We start from the raw sequence: 23,114 nt of genomic DNA, 5'->3' as shown, positions 1-23,114 counted from the left end.
CACTTTTAGCAAACAGTATTGGTCTCCATATAAAAGGAAACTTGATCCTCATCTCTGACCCTTTGCAGCTCCAAATGGATCAATAACCTCAACAGAAACCTGAAACCCTAACTCTGTAGAAGAGAATGGAGGGAATACACTTGAACTTGCTGGTATGAGAAAGGACTGACTTTCTGAACAAGGGAGCATAGTCATTAGGATTAATAGTTAATAAATGGGACCTCATGAAACTAAAAAGTTAATATACAGCAAAAGGCCCTATCACTTAGATAAAGGAGCAGCCTACAGAACGGGGAAAAAAATCTCTTACCACCTACATCTGACAGTTAAAGTCTAATATATACAAAGAACTCCAAAAATTAAACAGAAATCAAACCCAATTAAAAAGTGAAGCACAGAACTATACAGAGTTCTCAAAAGATGAAATGCAAATGGCTGACAAACATGTTTAAATGTTCAATATACTTAGCCATCAAGAAAATGCAAATGAAATATTCACCCCATTCAGAATGGAGAAGATAACACACACACACACACACACACGCACACGCACACGCACACGCACACTGACTAATGCTGGCATGGATGTGGAAAAGGGGAACTTACTCACTAATGGTAGAAATGCAAACTGGTGTTTCCACTATGGAAATTACTGTTAAGGTTCCTCAAAAAGCAAAAAATAGAACTACCATATAATCCAGCTATAACACTCTTAGATATATACCCCCAAAACTCTGTATGCTACTCGAGAGATATTCACAAAAGCCAGAGAATGCAAAGAGCTAGAGGCTGTCAACTGATGAATAGACACTGAGAATGTGGCACATTAACACAATAAAATATTATTCAATTATTAAGGGAAAAACCTGTAACATGTGTAGTTGAACGAATATAGCTGAAAACAATTGTTTGAGTGAGGTAACCCAGAGCTAGAAACAAACACTGTATGTTTCTCTCATCTCTGCATGCTAGCTTTGAATCTTCAGATATGTATTTGATTTGGAATACCTATAGAGGCCAGGAATTACCTAGGGGTCATGGTAAAGGACTTTCAAGGAAGGAGATAGGACATACAGGCATAAAGAACAGGAAGACTAGGACTGGGGCGGAGTAGGACAGAAGAGGGAATATGGGGTGAGATAATTAACACCAAAGACCTTTTTGAAAAAGTCATATGGAAACCCACTACTGTAGAAGCTTCCTATAGAGCAACAATACCCGACTAGAGACTAAATAATAAAAGGCTCATTGTCAAGAATGGGTTCTTTTCTTTTGGAGTTGTTGGCAGTGAAGTCCCGTAAACCTGCAAATATTATAGACTATTATAGACTATTGCCCTAGATGTTCTTGGTTGCCCGCTGGAGCTTGATAATTAAGATCTTACTGCTGGAAATACTACATAATTGTCATAAAACATGGCCAAATGAAGCTGGCATGCACCTGGAAGCTTCATTCCTACTAGCCAGCTTTCATAGTGCAGCAAGGTGCTATGAAAGCTACTGGAAAAGAAAGAAAAGTAACTATCACAGCCATAAACCCTGCAGGCTACAATAATGACTTTCTTAGCAAGAGATGCCCACAGGTTCAATAGTGGCATAAGCATCATGGGAATGACCTACCAATTTCTGACTGGATTTAAGCACCACTCCATAAGATGAAACTTAAACATGGCATTATTGCTTAGATAATTGCTAGACAGTTCATGGGCCTAGGGGGAAATCTACTGTTATGTTGCTAAAAGGATACAGTACTAAACAAACTCCTAATGATTTATTGCAATACTTATAGATCAATGCATCTCTCAACTCTCATCTAAGAAGTTTCTATTTGCAGTGGATAGCAGTTAACATAAAGACCCACAACTTGCCAAGGGGTAGAGAATAGACTGAAGAATGCTCAGCCTTTAAGACTACACGTAACATGCATATACATGCATCATCTACCGCTAAGAGATCATTGTGGAGACAAGTCAGAAAGACTGCAGTTGATGACAATAAGGAAATCGTGTTTTCTGGACATGGCAGGGCAGGTGCACATATGAACTCACAGTGCTTGAGAAAGAATGTACAAAACCTGTGCTGCCCCAAGCCAGACCAAATCCTAGCACAGAGAGGGAAGTTGGCATAAAATTGGACTGTTAGCTGTGGAGCTATCAGTAACTGTTGGCTTTTGAGAGAGGGAAAGACAAGTTTTCTGAAAGTGTAGTCCCAGTAAGTCAACACTCAGCAGAATATTACACATCTATAAGTATTTGGGCAGCAAAAATGGTCTTGTCTTAAAGTTTTAAGAGGGGAAAAAAGGCACAAATCTGTGTGGATAGAGAATTAGGGAGTAAGATCTGGGAAGAGTTGTGGGAGAGGTGAATACGATCATCACTGCATGAAACTCTAAAAGAACTAATTGTTTTGAAGTTAAAAAAAGCTATACACAGAAATACTACATGGTCTCACTATTTTGCTTCTGGATATTCAAAAACAATGTGAAAGCCAAAAAGAGATATTTGTACACCTACATCCATAGTAATACTTTTCACAATAATTAAAGATGAAAACAATCCAATTCCCAACAAATGAGCAAATAAACAAAATGTGAATGTACAAATAACGAAATAGAGTTTATCCTTTAAAAGGAAGAAAATAGGGGTGTACCATAGCTTAGGTAGCAACACCATCTCTTTTCTGGTCTGACAAATGTCCACACCTCCTCCAGGAGCCAATGGCAAGTCAGCAAGCCCCTGTTCCTTAGTAGCCACCTAAGAGCAGGATCTAGGGATAAACTGTGCCAACATGATGGAGAAATGCAACAGAACTTGGTAGGGTGTGCTTGTCGGGCACTGAAGAAATGTTCTATAGAAAGATGGCAGTGCAGCACCCATCAAGGAGGGGTACACAAGTACAACTCACTTGGCACCGCATCGTGGAGGTGATCTTTGTTATGTGACACAAACCTAACATTTCATCTGGCCACAATTCTGTTCAGATTTAATTACAAGACAGGACTGTGCACTCAGCGATCATTCAAAGATAAGAACTGCAGCCTAATTCTAAATACTAGAGACCAAACTTGCTAAACAACAGTCCATTCTGAATCTTCATCCTCTATTACTAGTTGGTGGTTAAGAACTAATAAACCAGCTTATGTTTCTATCTCTTTTCTTTTTTTTTTTTAAAGATTTATTTATTTATTATATGTAAGTACACTATAGCTGCTTTCAGACATAAGAGGGAGGCAGATCTCATTACAGAGTGTTGTGAGCCATCATATGGTTGCTGGAATTTGAACTCAGGACCTTTGGAAGAATAGTCAGTGCTCTTAACCGCTGAGCCATCTCTCCAGCCCTCTATCTCTTTTCTATTCCATACTTCTGTACCTGTTTTCCCCATCTATTAAAAAAAATTAATGTTGGAGATATATATTTTTAAAAAGAAAGCATTACAGCATGAATAGTGCTAATATAATATCATGATTTATGCCAACATGATAGCATAAATGTATCATTAAGAACATTATCATAAATAAAATAAACAATGAGCAAAATAACAAATGTCTGTAAAGTACCAAGAGTATTCAAATTCATAGAAAGATAAATAGAAAGGTAGTTGTCAGGGGTTAAAGGAAGTTATTGATTGAGAAGCTATTATTTAATGGATACAATACTTCTCTTCTGAATAAGAGTTATGGAGATGGATGATGGAGATAGTTACACAGCCATGTGAATGTACCTAATGTCAACACATTATACCTTTTAAATGGTTAACATGGCCAATTTTAATAGATTATTTTATTTCAGTTTTTAATACTAAAAAATAGGCTATTACTTCACTCATTACTATGTAATACTAGAACAAAGTGTGAATATACATACTGTTTTAAAAAGACATGCTTCAGTCTCAATGATTATACCTATGCTAGTGACAGATGCTAAGTAGACAGATAATGAAAAAAATAGAAGCTTTAAATATTGATGCCTGAAGAACTCGAGGAAAGAAAAAAATAATCAAAGGAGCTCCAAGATATGAAGGTACACAAATGGTCTTTCATACTTTTTATACCCCAGCCCCTAGGGTTTTGTTTTGTTTTGCTGGTTTTTGTTCTTTGTGTTTTGTTTTTGTTTTTCCAGACAGGGTTTCTCTGTGTAGCCCTGGCTATCCTGGAACTCACTCTATAGACCAGGCTGGCCTCAAACTCAGAAATCCGCCTGCTTCTGCCTCCCAAGTGCTGGGATTAAAGGCATGTGCCACCGCCGCCCAGCAGCCCCTAGTTTTATCTTCAGCATTTCAAGAATATAGTACACATAAAATATGGATGAATGTGAGCTATACATGTAGGTATACCAACCCCACAGTCTATACTCAAAGAATGTTAGCAATGTGTCATTACTGTTGTATGATAAGTGTTAACAATGAGGCTTTTTAGGAAACAGTAGATCTTTTAGAAGGATATTTATTTTCAAGTAAGTTAAAAATAGACAAAAAAATTTTTTTATCTGTTCAATTTAGACTGAGAAACAAACTGATACCACAGACTTAAGTATTATGTTTTCCAGATAAACTCTGCTAAGAAATTTGATCATTTGTTTTCATTGTGAACTTAGATTTGGAGACCAAATGGGAGCCATCAAGCTCAGTACTTGAGTTACAGGTCCTGGGGTGACTCCCAGAAGAGGGTAAAGGACTAAGTAAAGGACACACGACTGACACTACGAAAAACCAAACTATTTTTTTTTTCAGTTTACTGTTTAAACAATGAGGTCCTTAAATAGTGAGAATTTCACCAGGAAGACATTCAACCCAACAGGTTTGAGTTTATTTTGTTCTTAAAAGGCTATATGCTGTACATAACTAAGTTCTGTTTAGATCATTTAGTCTAAGTAAACACTTTATATAACAGGAATATGACCTGCAGTTCTTACTAAAGTAGATGGGCCTGACCTTATTAGAAAAATGACAAGTGTTTATTGAATCATTCCACAAAAATACATGGTGGAAGGCTAGTATACATGTACTCTGTATGTGCTAAAACCTCAACAGTTACAGAAATCAAACTCTTGTGAAGATTAAATGAGACAGCAATTTAATCTCACTGAAAATAACACAGTTCAGTTGTTACAATCCAACTAGCTTAGCAATTGGCTGATAATTAAACTAAAAGGCAGCCATCTTACGTACAACAGTACAAAGGATTAAAGGGAGCTCCAAGGCACACAAAAACATAAGAACAGGAACAGAAGGTAATGATCAAAACAACAAACAGCCATGGTGATAGCCACATGAGACCCAACTACACATATCAAGATGCAGTTACAAGACACCGAAGAAAACCCTTCTTCTGATAAGGCATCAAGAGAAAATTAACAGAATTGAAGAGAAACTTGAAGGGGAAAAATCAGAGGAAACTAAAGTAATATGCCATCTGTAGTTTATAACAGATTACAGAATCCAAAGGAAAGAGTATTTACTCAAATAGAGAGAGAGAGCACTTTCTAAATGAGGTTTAAAACCCTCAGATAATCAGGCTTCTTGAAATGCCACTTGTTTTTAATGAAACTTCATTAATGAGAAAAACATTTTCTTAAAAGGAAGGACTTCTAAACTGTACAGTTAGTGCTTTCTTTTTTTCTTTTTCTTTTTTTTAACCTCAACTTTATAGAAAAATAAACAGCCGAAACCTAAATGTAGAAATTGTATTTTCTGCAAAGCTTCTGTAAGGCTAAAGACACCGTCAATAAGACAAAAAGACCACCAACAGATTGGGAAAGGATCTTTACCTATCCTAAATCAGAGAGGGGACTAATATCCAATATATATAAAGAACTCAAGAAGGTGGACTCCAGAAAGTCAAATAACCCCATTAAAAATGGGGCTCAGAGCTAAACAAAGAATTCTCACCTGAGGAATACCGAATGGCTGAGAAGCACCTGAAAAAATGTTCAGCATCCTTAATCATCAGGGAAATGCAAATCAAAACAACCCTGAGATTCCACCTCACATCAGTCAGAATGGCAAAGATTAAAAATTCAGGTGACAGCAGATGCTGGTGAGGATGTGGGGAAAGAGGAATGCTCCTCCATTCCTTTTGGGATTGCAAGCTTGTACAACCACTCTGGAAATCAGTCTGGCAGTTCCTCAGAAAATTGGACATAGTAGTACTACAGGAGGATCCCGAAATACCTCTCCTGGGCATATATCCAGAAGATGTTCCATCCAATAAGGACACATGCTCCACTATGTTCACAGCAGCCTTATTTATAATAGCCAGAAGCTGGAAAGAACCCAGATGCCCCTCAACAGAGGAATGGATACAGAAAATGTGGTACATTTACAAAATGGAGTACTACTCAGCTATTAAAAAGAATGAATTCATGAAATTCCTAGGCAAATGGATGGACCTGGAGGGCATCATCCTGAGTAAGGTAACACAATCACAAAAGAACTCACATGATATATACTCACTGATAAGTGGATATTAGCCCAGAAACTTAGGATACCCAAGATATAAGATACAATTTGCTAAACCCATGAAACTCAAGAAGAATGAAGACCAAGGTGTGGACACCCATGGAAGGAGTTAAAGACAAAGTTTGGAGATGAGACGAAAGGATGGACCATCTAGAGACTGTCATATCTGGGGATCCATCCCATAATCAGCCTCCAAACGCTTACACCATTGCATACAATAGCAAGATTTTGTTGAAAGGACCCTGATATAGCTGTCTCTTGTGAGGCTATGCTGGGGCCTAGCAAACACAGAAGTGGATGCTCACAGTTAGCTATTGGATGGAACACAGAGCCCCCAATGAAGGAGCTAGAGAAAGTACCCAAGGAGCTAAAGGGATCTGCAACCCTATAGGTGGATCAACAATATGAACTAACCAGTACCCGCCGGAGCTCGTGTCTCTAGCTGCATATGTATCAGAAGATGGCCTAGACAGCCATCAGTGGAAAGAGAGGCCCATTGGTCATGCAAACTGTATATGCCTAACTACAGGGGAATACCAGGGCCAAGAATGGGGGGGGGGGGGGAGGGCGGGGGGGAGAGTAGGGGGGAGGATGTGGGGGACTTTTGGGATAGCATTGGAAATGTAAATGAAGAAAATACCTAATTAAAAAAAAGAAAAGAAAAAGAAATTGTATTTTCTTCTTCCCTTTGAGACGGGGTCTCACTATGAAGCCCTGCCTGGCCTGAAACTCAATGATGCTCCTGTCTCTGTATCTCAGGAGCTTGGATTAAAGGGATGTACCACACCATGCTTAATAGTCTAGTTTATATTTTCATGAAATTTCTACAATTATTACTATGCTATATTTATAAGGATCTGTTAGTTGGAAAAAGTGTGTTACTCTGTTTTGGGATAACTTATTATATTATGACGCAAAGTCTTTATAAAGATGTAGTGTGCACTGGCTATGTGGTGGTAGTAGTGAAGAAATCAACAGAACTAGTGAATCTTGTAATGGTGAGATGCAATATAATGCAATACCCAGGGGCCCACATTCAGCAGCAACAAATAACATGCAAGTAGCTTCCATTTCCAAATCTATAAACTACTACTGAAATCTCAATTTCTTAAAGGGAAGTGTGTTAATAAGAATCATGAAAGCTCGGCAGATAGTGACGTACACCTGGAATCCCAGTACTCAGTAGGCAGAGGCAGAGACAAGTGGATCTCTGTAAGTTTGAGGCTAGCCTGGTCTATAGAGTGAGTTCCAGGTCAGCCAGGGCTACACAGAGAGGTCCTGTCCCTAATTCCCCTGCCCCTACCACAAAAGCATGGCAGATATTACTGAGAAATTAAGTGCTATAGTAAGGATTGAGTAAATATTAAAAATAAAAATGGCTTGTTCAGAACAAACAAACCCTTCCCATTATGGATTTTATATTTTACTATAGGGGTTATATCCTTCAATTAAGAAGCAGGAATTATTTAATAAAATCATTCAGTGGTTCAACTCAGGTAGAGATATGTATTGAGGCACACTGGCTGACTAGAGACTGACTGACAGTAACTACTGAGTTTTTTTAGAATCAATTCTATACAGGTAATATACATATAGCTGGGCATGGTGACACATACTTGTCATCTCACAGGGCTACACATCAAAACCTTGTCTAACAAGGAGGGGGTGGTAGCCTACAAGGCAATAAGACAGTCATACAAACAGCAAACCAAAAAATTAATTTCTACTTTCAGAAAGTCAGTATAAAAATGGGCTCCCTGAGTTCTTCTGAGTTTAAACAGGATGACATGCTAATGGCAAATTCTGATAAAAGAATGTAAAGTGTATACGCTTACCCTCAAAGCTTTACCTATGTAAACTAATAACCTTATAGCAGTGATGCATATAATACCAAACTCCAGTATAGGTAGAGATCAGTGCATCATCAAAGGTCATAAGATTCTAAGTTAGACAGAAATAATCACTCATTCATTCAATGTATACTTCCTCAGCTAGGCTATCTGACTTGGCATGTAAATACAAATGCACATATACAATATCAGATCAAAGGGAAACTCAAAGAGATTTCTAGGAGACTAGTTTATAGGCTCCTTGCCTTCCAGTACAGTTGCTTCCAGTATCCCACACCATCATACTTGCATGTTCTAATATGGAGGCTGGGGCATATAAGATTACAAAGCTATACAAGATTACAAAGCTATACTTCTATGATAGAACATAATACTTCAATTATTTTTACTAAAAGAGAAAACAGTATATTCTTATTGTGCATACACACTTAAGAGATTTTAATTAATTCCTGCCATATATATAATACAGATTTATTAAAATCAGTGGACTGAAGATAAACTTACTGGCAGAGTTTGCACAGCATGCATAGGTATCGTGTTTGAACCCTGCATACACATACATACACACATTGACTGACTTCAGTTGGTTGTCTGTCTCTTGTCTTAGTCAAGGTTTCTATTGATATAACAAAGCACCATGATCAAAAAGCAAATTGGGGAGGCAAGTGTATATTTGTCTTACACTTCCAGATCTATAAACAGCACTTCACTGGAGGAAGTTAGGACAGGAACTCAAGCAGTGCTGGACCCTGGAGGCAGAAGCTGATGCAGACAGAGGCCATGGAGGGATGCTGCTTACTGGCTTGCTTCCCCTGGCTTGTTCAGCCTGCCTTCTTAAAGAACCCAAGAATACCAGCCAGTGGATGGCACCACCAACAAGGGGGTACGGGAAGGGTCTTCCTGCATTGATCATTAATTGAAAATGCCTTACAGCTGGATCTCATGGAGGCATTTCCTCAACTGAAGCTCCTTCCTCTCTGATGACTCTAGCTTGTGTCAAGTTCACACACAAAACCACCCAATACAAAAATCAGTAAATCAAATACTCTCTAACCATTATTTAGCATGACTCAAAACGGATATCAACTTTCTTTGATCAGACACTTTATTTTCTATACTTATATTTACACTGATCCCTCATACCAATCAATATCCAACACCAAAATACAGTTAAACCTAAACTATCAAAACACATGAACATCTGGGAGAGGTGCCATGCCCCTTTAACTCCAGCACTCCAGAACCAAAGGTGAGCAGATTCTCTGTGAATCAGAAGCCAGCCTGGTTACATAGTGAGTTCCAGGCCAGCCAGAGCTACAGTGAGATCTGTCTCAAAAAAAAAAAAAATGTAAAAAAAGAACATAGGAAAGAATTTTAAAAGGGGGTAGGGGGGGGAGATAATGGGAGGTAGACACAGGATGCCTTGGTATCAGAGATGTTTTAAATCATTTAGTCTTACAATGTATTTAAACTGGAGCAGGGCATGACAATACATGACTGTATCGTCTTGGGAGGCTAAGACAGGAAGAAGGGTGGTGAGTGAGAAGCCAAATTGGCTAAGTATCAAGACACTGTGCCCAGTCTCCCTCTGGGGAAAAGTAGGAGAAATATTTAATAACCTGAATACAGTAATTATAAAGGGACAGAGTAGTACCTCACCAAGCAGCGTTATTCTCTTCCTATACATGAAATCAACCTCTGGAACAAAAGTAGGAGGAGCCAGCTAAAAGAGGAAAGAAACAAGGCAAGCCTCTTCCCTTTGAACACCACCACCACCACCACCACCACCACACTATAAACAGCACCTGACAATTCAATCATTTACCAGTCATTCATCCAAAGCAGCAAATCTCCATGGAGGAAGAGGGAAGGAGTAGATGGCTTCAAATTAAGCATGCCTCCTCCCAAGTCTCCTCCCAAACACCTGAACATTAACCCACAGCCCTGCTACCCAGAGTCTGTTAGGATGGAAATGTGCCAGATTCCTTTAAAGAGGCAAATCCTCACACAGAATGGACATGACAAGTCCCATTCTGCCCTATAAAATTAGATTTTTCCACAAATAATTAGGAGTTCTAGCCACCCTGTTTCAATACAGTACAATAGCCTTCCTCCCTTGCAAGTAAGTGAAGCAATAGTTACCAGTCTTACAACACCAGCAAAGAAGCCTGCAACTTAATTAGGTGATTCAGTCCTGTTACTCTAGCAAAACTGAATCTATCATAACCTCTGAGATCTGGGTGTTACCCTGGGTAATTAAGATATACTAGGTTGTCTAAGTTTTATCTTATAAATTGCCAATTTTTTGTTTTGCAATTTGTAATAGCACTCTTTCCAAGTATACCACCACTTTGCTTAGTTTTAAATTACCCAAGTTATACAGTCACTGAAAATTATACCACAAAAATGTCTAAAGTAAAAATAGTCTCGTTCCCTTTCCACCTTCCTGCTCCCAGTCCACAAGAGCAACAACTGGAAACACTTGGAATTGTACAGCTCTCAGGATACATGAAATTTCAAAACTTTACCTAATTATACATACAAATTCAAGCAAGCAGTAAGAGCTACATCCTGCAACATGTTTTTCATACGGATGGACTGAATATGAACAATCTTCTAAGTTTAAATAAGCTGGTATATCTGGTTGTTTAAACTGGATACATACAATAATATTTTTCATCATTCATATGTTGGTAGGTATTTCTAGAAGGGAATCCTACTTTTTCAGCAATGATAATTTTGTGCATACATATTTATGTGTTTCCTACAAAACAGTTCAGAAATTAAAACGCTGAATTGTATTTTGAGGCACCCTGTCCAATGCCGTCTTCTTGAAAGAAAGAGAAAAGGTGACTAACTTTCCCTGAGGACCCAGCATTCTTAGGTTTTCATTTTGTTGTTGGGGATACTCTGGAGGCTCCAGAGGTAGGTAGCTCTGTTTCTTCCTAAACTGACCTAGTTTCTTTGTATTTTTAATCGTTTATCATTTGTCATTTATGTATGTCTTCAATTCACTTGTACTGGAAACTCAAAGCTATAAATTTCTTTTATTAGAATTGAGAACACATTCAAAATCAGATAAGAGAGCTGGAGAGACTGCTCAGTGGTTAAGAGCACCGGCTGCTCTTCAAAGGACTGGGTTTAACTCCCAGATCCAACATGCCAGTTGACAACTGTCTGTATCCAATTCCAGGAGATCTAATGCCCTTTTCTGGCTTCCCTGGGCACTGGGCATACACATGGTACAGAGATATAAATGTAGGCAAAACACTCATAAGCATAATAAAATAAATGCATTTTTAATAAAGCAGACATTTTAATTTGCATGAGTAAACTCTTCATGTTAACCTCCCAGTGGCCCTGCATGTTTAAGATTCCCATATAATAATTTTTGATGCATTTTTAATAAAGCAGACCTTTTAATTTGCATGAGTAAACTCTTCATGTTAACCTCCCAGTGGCCCTGCATGTTTAAGATTCCCATATAATAATTTTTGAACAGATAAATTGTCATTAATGTTATTAATAAAATATTGACAAGCTCCCTATTCGTATTCTTATATGAAAAGTACCTTAAGAAAAACCAGAAGAGAACAATCAGGAAACTAATATAGTATCAGTTTCCATAAATATCACAATAGTTTAAAAAAAGTTTTACATATCATCCACTCATTATACTAGTCCTTTGTCATCCTGCACACAGTGAGTTGGCTACAAGGACATTAATTGACTTTTCACTATCTCCTCTTCTTCCTGAGTCTACTGCCGTTAGCCAGCTTTCCTCTACCATTACCTAGAAGTCAATCCAACATCATCATTTCAAAAATACATTACACAAAATAAACATACAACCTAACCTGAGTCAGAATCACAAAAGGAAATCTTATTAGAATATCTACAAAAACAGTGGAAGTGTGGTGGCGAAAGCATTTAATCCCAGCACTCGCAAGGCAGAGGCAGGCAGATTTCTGTGCGTTCAAGGCCAGGCAGAGCTACAAACTGAGATTGTGTCTTGAAAAAAACTAAAATAAACTAAAGGTGGCGGAGAGACATCTCCCCTTTCTCCTCCTTCCTCCATCCTTCCACTCCCCCCTCTTCCTTCTCTCCTCTCTCAAAGGTACAACAGAGAAGAGAGTCAGTCTGGGATTCAGAGTGGGAAGATGAAGTCTAGAGGTGACGGGGTAGAAAGGAGGGTGCTGAAAGAACCCACACACAAAGAAACAAGGAGCAGTTCATTTCATCCCGAACGGAAATGTGTCCAGACTTTTCAACCACGCATGCCTAATTCATGTTGGGACTTTGTCCTCTGCAATCTGAAGTACCCGGACTCCTAGCTAAAACTTCACAGGATGCTCTTCAAACTTCAAGCATTATTTTTATTAAGTTCCTTGATAAACTGTCATTAATTTCAATGATAATGTTTCTATTTCAACAAAAGCTTAAGATAAGTTCCATCAAATTTAAGATTTAAAAACTCCCCTTCAAATATTTTAACGTATATAGGAAGAAGTTAAGCTCAACACAAACTCTATTTTGAAGACTTGGAAATTCTCAGGTTAGTACATTAGGAAGAATTCTAAAACAAATATCAATAGTAGTAAAAGTATAAAATACTGAATTATACCTCATGTCATGTTTGTTTAATCATCAAACCCCTTTATTTAAAGGCTTGCAGGTAGAAGGTAGAAAAGGGGCGAAAGTCAGCAGGCTCTGGCTGCTTAGGCGGGTTCCCCTTTGCTCTGAGATTTAAGGATTTTAAGTGTCTTTCTACAATCAAACCGACTTATGATCTAGGTAGTCAATACTCCCCACAGCACGAGGCAATGGTTATCTAACTTAACCATCAGTCCTCTAACTCAACCACTATGGCTAGAGCTCATGGTTTAACCCGTACAATACTATTTGCTTTTAACATTGAGCTGTTTAAATGTGTAACTTCATTGCTAAGAAGTGAGAAGTAAATCGACTTACCTCAATTGTTTCGCATAGTTCTGCTCAATTTCAATTCTCTCTTTAACAAACTTGGCGTATCTTTCCAAGAAGTCAATTCCCCATTGGGTATGCTTATCTAAGCTGTCGAACTGATCCTAGAAAATGAAAGCAAGAACAGGCTCAACAAGCTTCAAATTGTTGCCACAAATATTTTAAGCAGTTTCTGATATTTGTACAGAAGTAATTAAGTGTAAAGTATAAAGGGAAGCCCTGGTCCCTCCCACATTCCCCTAAACCAGGACAAGTGTGGAGGACTGCCACTGGTGTGCAACTGCAGCTCTTCCCTGGGCAATCCTTTCCAGATTTTGTTCTTGTCAAGTCTCTACAATCACATAAGCCAATTATTTGTAAGAATCTATTTAGAGTGGTTATCACTCCCCACACCCTGTGCACTGAGGGCTAGTGCCAGACTCGAACAGAGAAGCAGCAGATCTCCAAAGCTGTAGAATGGCCCGCACACCCTGTTTCAAGAACTGGAAGGAAGAGGCAAAGGAAACAACTGTAAAGGCAAACTCAGGAAACCAAAGAAATGGAGCAGGCAAAGAATGGAAAGGGAGGTTGTCTTTTGGGAGGAGAAAGTCATCAGGCTACAGGAAACAACAAACAAGCTCACTCACCAATTGCTCCTGACTTATATGGGCCACACAAGCAGATGAATGGTAAGAGAATGTATTCATGGTGGTGTGCTGAGGAACTTGCCTAGCACCCTTACATGGGAGCTGACCAAACACCAGCACAATGGTTCATGCCTTGGCTGTTCTCACTTTCTATGAGCTCAGGAAAGGTAGTATCTACCCTTTTCCTTTTCCCTGGACTCTCCCGATCCACGTACTATGGAACTATCTTACTGTCACTGTCAAGTGAGTCCTGTGCTCCCAGTTCCTAGGTGCCCATGACCTTTGCTCACAGTCCAAATTCTATTGATAGAAGAGCTTTATCCGCCGGGCAGTGGGGGTGCACGCCTTTAATCCCAGCACTCGGGAGGCAGAGGCAGGCGGATTTCTGAGTTCGAGGCCAGCCTGGTCTACAGAGTGAGTGCCAGGACAGCCAGGGCTACACAGAGAAACCCTATCTCGAAAAACCAAAAAAAAAAAAAAAAGAGCTTTATCCATTTTCATAGGAAAAGGTAAAGTTAATAAAGCAAATAAAAAGAAAAAAACTAAAACAAAATCTTTCTTTGTACGTACATACATATGTATGTATGTATGTATGTATCTTGCTGATTCTGTTTCTCTGAAGAACACTGAGAAAAAAAAACTCTACTTATTTTAAAACAAACAGAACTTGGGACTCTGCAGTTAAAATCACTGACTGCTCTTTCAGAGGACCTAAGTTCAATTCTCAGCATCCTCACGGCAGCTCACAACTGACTGTAACTCCTGTTCTAGAGGATCTTAAACCTTCACACATACATGTAGTCAAGTCACCCAAGCACATAAAATTTAAAAAAACAAAAACAAAACTTAACAGTCATTGTTCTGGCTTCAGCTCCCTCTACTAGGTCTCAACAGATCAAACCAAAATGCATTTGCTCATGCTGAACCTCCCTGCCGACCATGCCCAAACCAAGCTGCAGAGGAGACAGGCAGCTAGTAATAACCAAGGCCCTACGCAGGCCAGTTCTAAGCTGTACAAGCAGTGCGTTAGCAACTTCCACAAGGAAAATAACATTGAAACATTCAAACTGCCTTCTGCTCTATTCTGCCAGCCTCAGCCCTTCTCTGTCTGTAGGACCAGCATACTCCTTGTATTTTATACAATGAAGTGTTGCCCAATACAGACCTGTAAATCAGGTCAATTATAATCTTTAACTTTTTAGTCTTTTGACATATTTACTTGCAATAAATAGATATTAGTATTTGTAGGTGACATAGGTAAGTGATAGATACATTTCCAAACATTCATTATCAGAATATTTTCTCCATAATTCACATTTCTTTAAAAAGGCAACTTACCACTAGCCATTAAAAGTTCCCTTTATCTTTTGAAGAGACACTTCTCAAAATTACATATTATGAGCATATAACTGACAACCATTTATTTTAAAAGGTAACAACTTTAAAACATCCAAGAGATAAACTGAATTTATGAGTAACAGATTTTCAAGGGTCCCTCCCAATTCCTACTAGAAGCACTGAAAACAGTTTGTCTTCCATATACTATGAAAATATTATTTTTGTGAGGTTAACTACAACAACAATATACCTAACTGCTCTATGGTCTTCTCTTATTCATTTTCTCCTTACCTATAAACAACAAAGTGAATAAATTTCAACTTTATTTCAACTTCCTTTTTAAACTTCCAGTCAAAGCACGGGGCTAGTAGTAGCAGAAAGGAAAAATTCTAGTCAAAACACTGCTTTACTGGTAGCCAACATAGTTTTTCCATAGAATATTGTTTTTGTTGAAGTCCTTTATTACTGAGAATAAATGTTCAACACATCTTTTCCTTAATGGCTCACACACAAAAAGATGGTTCTAAATATACTTGCATATTGAAACAGAACCTAACACATTATAATCTGAGAAATACTAGAAATATCTGTACTTTATACAGTCAACTATATGACAACACTGTTGTACATTTTGTTATTGTTGCTGAAAATAAAAAATAAAAATGAAAGAGTCCTCTCAGCAGCTACTTTGGAGGCCAAGGCAGAAGAACGACTTGGGCCCAGGAATTCTTTCGAGGTGTTTTCTAAGCAGCTTCTACAGTATTTAGCTTGTTGCCACACTGCTGATATGTGATGTTAGAGATATCTGTATCTGTAATACAAGAGCAAGCAGGAAATAAATGCTTATTGGGTCTCTGCCCTCAGTTCTTAGCACAACTTTTAAAACCTTTAGAACTCCTGAGTGACAAGACACATGCTTCCTGGTCTTTAAACTCCCAGTCCCCCTTGAACCATACTTGATTTTATGCTAATGAGGTGACCTGGATTGGATTTGGTCATTTACCTAAGGAACCTGTTAGTATAGGATTGAAACTTTTCAGCCCCTTTATAAGAGGGGCTAAGGATTGATTACAATAACCAATAACCAAGGATTTAATCAATATTGCCTAAGTCATGAAACTTCCATAAAAAACCTAAACAATGTGTTTAGAGAGTTTCTTGGTTGATGAACACAGCCATGTGCCACAGGGACCAAAGGTCTCCCCTGTACTCTGAGCCTTTCCAGACCTCATCTTAGGTCTTCTTCATATGATTGTTTACCTGCATGCATCATCAAGCAATAGTAAGGTGTTCTGAGTTCTGTGAGACATCAGAGTGAATTATGACACCTGATTTCGTCAAGCCTTCTGAAGTATTAGAGGTCCAGGATAGGAAAGTGGGGTCAGTCCTATAGTGGGAAGCCCTTAAAATTAAGAGGTCTTTTCTTTATTAAAAACAAAACCTTTTTCTCCAAATATAGTAAGATGACAAGCATTATATTGGCCATTTCTTTTGTCTGCCTATCTATGCTCTATGTATTAAATTTAACCCAGTATCTCTTTAAATCCAAGACACTGGTGTCAATTCATGCTTTACATCCTAGTAGAGTTTTAGACAATACAAAGAATTCTAGTGGATCATTTTGTATGCTCTTTTCTTAAGATTCCTGTTTAAATAATATGCTCTGCTTGTTTGCTGTGGTCAGTCATTATTCCTTTACTGAAATATCACTGGGTTTCTCCAGCATTCAGGAGACACAGAAGGATCAACCCAGACTGAGGCCAGCCTAGGCTAACGAAGTGAATTTAAATCTAGTCTGAGTACATATAGGGAGACCATGTCTCAACAAACAAAACTGCTTTAAAAGTGTATGTTAGTCTTATGTACTTGAATAGTCAAAGACATCCACACTCTAGTTTCACTAGCTGGAGCAGTGGGCTTTCCCCTCAGCAGTGCTAACCCAAGATCTACCTGATCCACACCAAATCTCAGAAGTATCAGCTTTCTCAGAGGTATTTTGAGTTGTTTATCATTTAAAAATAATTAAAAAATAAAAGTTTTAAAACTAATCAGACTATTGAAAAACCATAGTCAAATTTCACTATTAATTAACAGTTAAATTTACAAGCCATAAAATCTAAAATATAATTTTCTTTTATAAGGCTTTCCAGTTTGTAAGACTTACTATTTTAATTAAGGGTGTGTGTGCATGTGAGTACAGGTGCCGTGAGAGGCCAAAAGCATCGAATCCCCCTAGAACTGGAAGACGGTTGTGAGCCTCCACACATATGTAGACAAAACATACTCTTAACCATTAAGACATCTCTCTAGCCCACATTTAATAGTTTTTACAAAAATTTTATATGTATACAATTTTAATTAGTTTGTTTTTTTAGAAAAAGTTAGATATAAATCAAGTAAGACTCAAATGTCCTATATAGTTGAGGGTGGTTTTGAATTTCTAATCCTCCTATTCCAACCTCCAGAGTGCATCCAAGGCTTCATACATGCTAAGCAAGCACCTACCACCTGAGTTAGATTCCTAACCATACAACTTTCCAGTATTAATGTAAATACTTACTACTTGTCTTAGTCAGGGTTTCTATTCCTGCACAAACATCATGACCAAGAAGCAAGTTGGGGAGGAAAGGGTTTATTCGGCTTACACTTCCATGCTGCTGTTCATCACCAAAGGAAGTCAGGACTGGAACTCAAGCAGGTCAGAAAGCAGGAGCCGATGCAGAGGCCATGGAGGGATGTTCTTTACTGGCTTGCCTCCCCTGGCTTGCTCAGCCTGCTCTCTTATAGAACCCAAGACTACCAGCCCAGGGATGATCCCACCCACAAGGGGCCTTTCCCCCTTGATCACTAATTGAGAAAATGCCTTACAGTTGGATCTCATGGAGGCATTTCCTCAACTGAAGCTCCTTTCTCTGTGATAACTCCAGCTGTGTCAAGTTGACACAAAAATAGCCAGTACAATTGACCCCTTGTCAACTTGATACAAACACATCACTAGTAAGCCTCAACTCTTACATTCTTATTCATCCCCAAGATCTAAATAACTTTAAAAGTCCCACAGTCTTTACATATTCTTAAATTTTCAATCTCTTTAAAATATCCATCTCTTTTAAAATCCAAAGTCTTTTTACAATTAAAAGTCTCTTAACTGTGGGCTCCACTAAAACAGTTTCTTCCTTCAAGAGGGAAAATATCAGGGCACAGTCACAGTCAAAGCAAAAATCAATCTCCAACCGTCCAATGTCTGGGATCCAACTCACGATCTTCTGGGCTCCTCCAAGGGCTTGGGTCACTTCTCCAGCCATGCCCTTTGTAGCACACACGTCGTCCTCTGGGCTCCAGATGCCTATACTCCACTGCTGCTGCTGCTCTTGGTGGTCATCTCATGGTACTGGCATCTCCAAAACACTGCATGACCCCTTCAGTCCTGGGCCTTCAATTGCAACTGAGACTGCACCTTCACCAATGGCCTTCCATGGCCTCTCACAGTGCCGAGCCTCAGCTGCTCTGCATGACCCCTTCATGCCTTCAAAACCAGTACCACCTGGGTGACCCTTACACATTACCAAGTCCCGCTGCAGAAGGAGTACAACCTTGCCTATCTCTGGAACACAGCCTCTTTGTGCTTTCAGAAAACACTTCCCAGAAGATGTCACCTTAACATGCTGGTCTCTTCTTAATCACCGCTAATTTCTTAGCTCCAGCTAACCAGCATCAATAGTCCCAGTAATGCAAAGTTTTTGCTTTAGTAGTTCTGGTATCTTGTTAATCACAGCTGATTCTTCAGCCCCAGCTAACCAGAACTACAAAATCTTCACAATAAAAACAGCAATGGCCCTGAAGAGAGTCTTTAATTTTCCCCCTGAAATTTCACAAACCAGGCCTCCATCTTCTGCACTGTTCTCAGCATTATCTTCCAAGCTCCTACACAACATCTGACAGAGCTCTTAACAACGAATGGATCTTCAAGCCCAAAGTTCCAAAGTCCTTCCACAGTCCTCCCCAAAACATGGTCAGGTTGTCACAGGAATACCTCACTCTGCTGGTACCAATTTGTCTTAGTCAGGGTTTCTATTCCTGCACAAACATCATGACCAAGAAGCAAGTTGGGGAGGAAAGGGTTTATTCGGCTTACACTTCCATACTGCTGTTCATCACCAAAGGAAGTCAGGACTGGAACTCAAGCAGGTCAGAAAGCAGGAGCCGATGCAGAGGCCATGGAGGGATGTTCTTTACTGGCTTGCCTCCCCTGGCTTGCTCAGCCTGCTCTCTTATAGAACCCAAGACTACCAGCCCAGGGATGATCCCACCCACAAGGGGCCTTCCCCCTTGATCACTAATTGAGAAAATGCCTTACAGTTGGATCTCATGGAGGCATTTCCTCAACTGAAGCTCCTTTCTCTGTGATAACTCCAGCTGTGTCAAGTTGACACAAAAATAGCCAGTACACTACTGTAGAGTTAGTACTGTAGAGTTAGACCTGAAGACTAAAGGAAGATCAAGAGTTCAAGACCAACCTGACAACCTGAATTTGCTCCCCAGAACCCAAGCGATGGAAGTAAAGAACTCACTTCTCAAAGTTGTTCTCTGACTTCCACAGGAAAACTGTGGCACTCTCATGTCCACCATAAACACACACACATATGTAAATAATGTTTTAAAAATTAAGACTATTGCATCATCACAGTGGGCAGTTTATCACCACTTCCCTGCTCTTGCTGTCTTTAGCACATCTCTCATTCCACATTACTAGCTGCATCTAACTTCTTTGCTCCCCATTTCAGTCATTGTCTCTTCATTTCAAACACATCTGTCCATACCACAGCGTCTGTGAAAGGAATCCCCTGTTAGTTCGTGCCCTAAATTCATCTTATCTCATATTAAATGCAAGAAAGCTCTTCTACTTCTTTTTGGTACTTCTTTTTAATTTTCTAAAATATCCCAAGTGAATTTACCTCAGAATAAGAGGAAAATCAGCATCAACTTAAATGTCCTACACTCTGCATGCATTGTCACTCCAATTGTTTGGTACTCCGATAATGGACTATAAAATGTGCTAGCTCATAAATATATCTATTTAATCTCATTCATCTAGATACCTTAAATACAATTCAGTATAAAACACCTATTACAAAATGTTATATTTTTTTTCAGAAGTCACTTTTAAATATGCAATTCTTGTTTTTATAATGACTTTGATACAGCCTTGCATCCAAATAAAGTCCTAATAAAGTACTCTGGCAAAGTACCAAGGGGCATCACGGTTTAAAGAAGACTGTTTTAACTGAAAGCTGAATAATCACTCTGCTGTCCTAGTTTAGATGTACTTTATGGCTCTATTTGCCTGCCAGAGTTTCTCCAGCACTTCTGAATACCAAACTACTACTAAAGACATTTTAAAAGACCTAACACAACTGACTTTTCTCCTCTTTAGCTCCTATGGACTACAGAAAGATTTTCTTTTTCTTGTCTCATGAAACTAAGAAAGCAATTATGATTCAAGTTCAGTCAATAACATCTACCCATAAAAACAAAAAACAAAAGCCTCAAACAATAATGTGTGTTTGTATCATAAATTATTTTCATGTTTAAAGTAGAATTAAAAATTGTGGGCTGGAGAGATGGCTCAGCGGTTAAGATCACTGACTGCTCTTCCGGAGGTCCTGAATTCAAATCCCAGCAACCACATGGTGGCTCACAACCATCAGTAATGAGAGCTGACACCCTTTTCTGGTGTGTCTGAAGACAGCTACAGTGTACTTACATATAATAATAAATAAATCTTTAAAAAAAAAAGAAAAAAGTTGTGTATTTGAACAACTCAGGCATTTTTAACTTACAATTTTCAACTCAATTTTATATTACACTCACAGTGACTTCAATATCAACACAAACTCTCTGTACTACAATCTCCTTTGTCACTTCTCTTCCTAGCTCTTACTATATAGACCTTAACCTGCCTCAGCTACTCAGTCTCATGGTTATTTCCGCTGTCATTAACATTACCACTGCATGACCCTCCTCCCACACCTACAAGGGAATTCAAGAATCTAATTTAGATGGCTTGTCTTTTTTCTGTCTCCCCTCAAAATTCTAGTCCAGCAACTGTTTGAGCCTCTAGACACTAATACTAACATACTACTACTATCCCGTCTTCATTCCCATCTTTACACATGCTGGATCCCATAAGCCATCATTATTTGTGCTTTGCAAATACTGCTCATTGTCCTTGCCACTGTCAAATCTTAACAATGACCTTATTATAGTCAGTTGGGAGTTTGTTTGAAATCAACCCTTCTTCATGATCCTGTAGAAAGGTAAAGACCGAATCTTGCTGACTGGTCAAACCTTGACATTTCTGTCTGCTAAACTAAGGGCTCCTTAATGCTTCTTAGCTGGAGTCCATTCATTCACTATTACTTTATCCTAGCCAATTATCTCATAGCCTTATTCTCTTGTGTTAAATGTAAACCACCTCCTACCCACTCGGTTCACAGCCAACAACTTTACTTCCTACTTTACAAAAAAAGTGAACAATTGAAGATTTCTATTCTGAAGTAGGATAGAAAGATAGGAAGTTAGCAAAATTAACATGCGCTTTGAAGACTACCAACCCAACATGGAGATTCAGGTTTCTTTTTACATGCAGATGTTTAGCAGTGAATCATACTGAAGGGCTAAGTACATAAGCATGCACATTTACATATATGAATTTCACAAACAACTGCAGTTACAGTAAAAAAGAAAAAGTGTCTTAACCCTTCAGCAGTCTTTTTTGACCCACAAATCCTATCTAAGTACCTCCAGAGCAGTCCTATAATTTCTCTTATCAAAGGTAGAGGTCTTACAGCCTTTTGAAATGTAACTTGAAAGCCACCAAACCAGCTATGCTAGGACACTTGAGATTCACGATCTCATGAGAATCGCATGCCTACATTTGGGAGTGTCTTATCCTTTCTCTGAATGCTTCTCTTTATAATACTCCCCCCTGTTGAAACATTTGTGAATCTCTCTTCCTAATAAACTCAACTCTCTTCAAACTGGCTTGACCCAAAATTCTTTTTTTGGCATCAAAGGCAAGGACCCTAGCTTCATCTGAGCGGAGGTCTCTGAAAGGAACATGAGCTGCATCACGTTCCTGCTTCATCTTACTGGCATTCTAACACTACTTAGCACCAACACAAAACAAACACCTGCGAGCTTTCTGTCTACCTCTGGATCAGCTCCCTATCTTCTGCTTACCTGGAAACTAGTGCAGTCTCCAGGTCAGCTGTTAAAACATTTAAGTCCCTAGGATTGTATACTCTTGGCGTATTCCAGGGAAACAAGCTACAACTAACATGTGAGGAAAGAAACTTACCTGATGTTGAAATGGAAGCATACAATGTCAGAATACCAATCATCTGTCTGTATCTTCTACCCCCGAAACCTTAGCTTTCACTGAGTGACTAGAAAATACATAAGAAAATCCTGAGCCGAAGCCTGATGTGCCATAATATAGGCTTTTAAGTCAGTCATTCTGATTTCTGTTAATTAAGATAGCAGTTCTTTGGGGTGAAGTTGATTTGAGGGGGTTAAAGGGAGAAGCAGAGCAGTGAGAAGTGGTAAGAGTTTATATATTCGTGCATGCATGTGTGCTCACATGTGCTCGTGCACCCACGTGTGCAGACATACATGTGGAGGGTGGTGGACAGTCTCAGTTGTCATTCCTTGGGCATCTTCCATCTGGCCAGCTTATGAGCTCCAGGGATCCTCTTGCTCCTCCATTCCAGCACTAAAATTATAAGCACATGCCTGGTATTTTACATGGGTTCTGGGAACCAAACTCGGGTCTTCGTGCTTACAAGGCAAGCACTTTA

General features: G+C 38.9%; 1 protein-coding gene across 2 annotated transcripts in view; it reads right to left on the bottom strand.

Annotated features, from left to right (window-relative positions):
* The window catches only part of Fnbp1l (formin binding protein 1 like), an 84,044-nt gene that overhangs the window by 38,281 nt on the left and 22,649 nt on the right, over window positions 1-23,114 (bottom strand). Inside the window, exons 1-2 of one of the 2 annotated variants that reach the window (XM_029475134.2) lie at window positions 22,930-23,041; window positions 13,280-13,395 (exon numbers count right to left, since the gene is read on the bottom strand). In XM_029475134.2, coding sequence (XP_029330994.1) covers window positions 13,280-13,395; window positions 22,930-22,980 — 167 coding nt within the window. In that variant the 5' untranslated portion in view covers window positions 22,981-23,041. Of the gene's footprint in view, window positions 1-13,279; window positions 13,396-22,929; window positions 23,042-23,114 lie in introns of those variants that run through there. The other variant, XM_029475133.2, reaches the window with a different exon arrangement.

This window comes from Mus caroli, unplaced genomic scaffold, assembly GCF_978045245.1.
Source record: "Mus caroli unplaced genomic scaffold, Mus_caroli_1 scaffold_3, whole genome shotgun sequence".
NCBI lineage: Eukaryota > Metazoa > Chordata > Mammalia > Rodentia > Muridae > Mus > Mus caroli.
The sequence above is the reverse complement of the archived record's forward strand: the minus strand, read 5'-3'. Positions and strand labels throughout refer to the sequence as shown.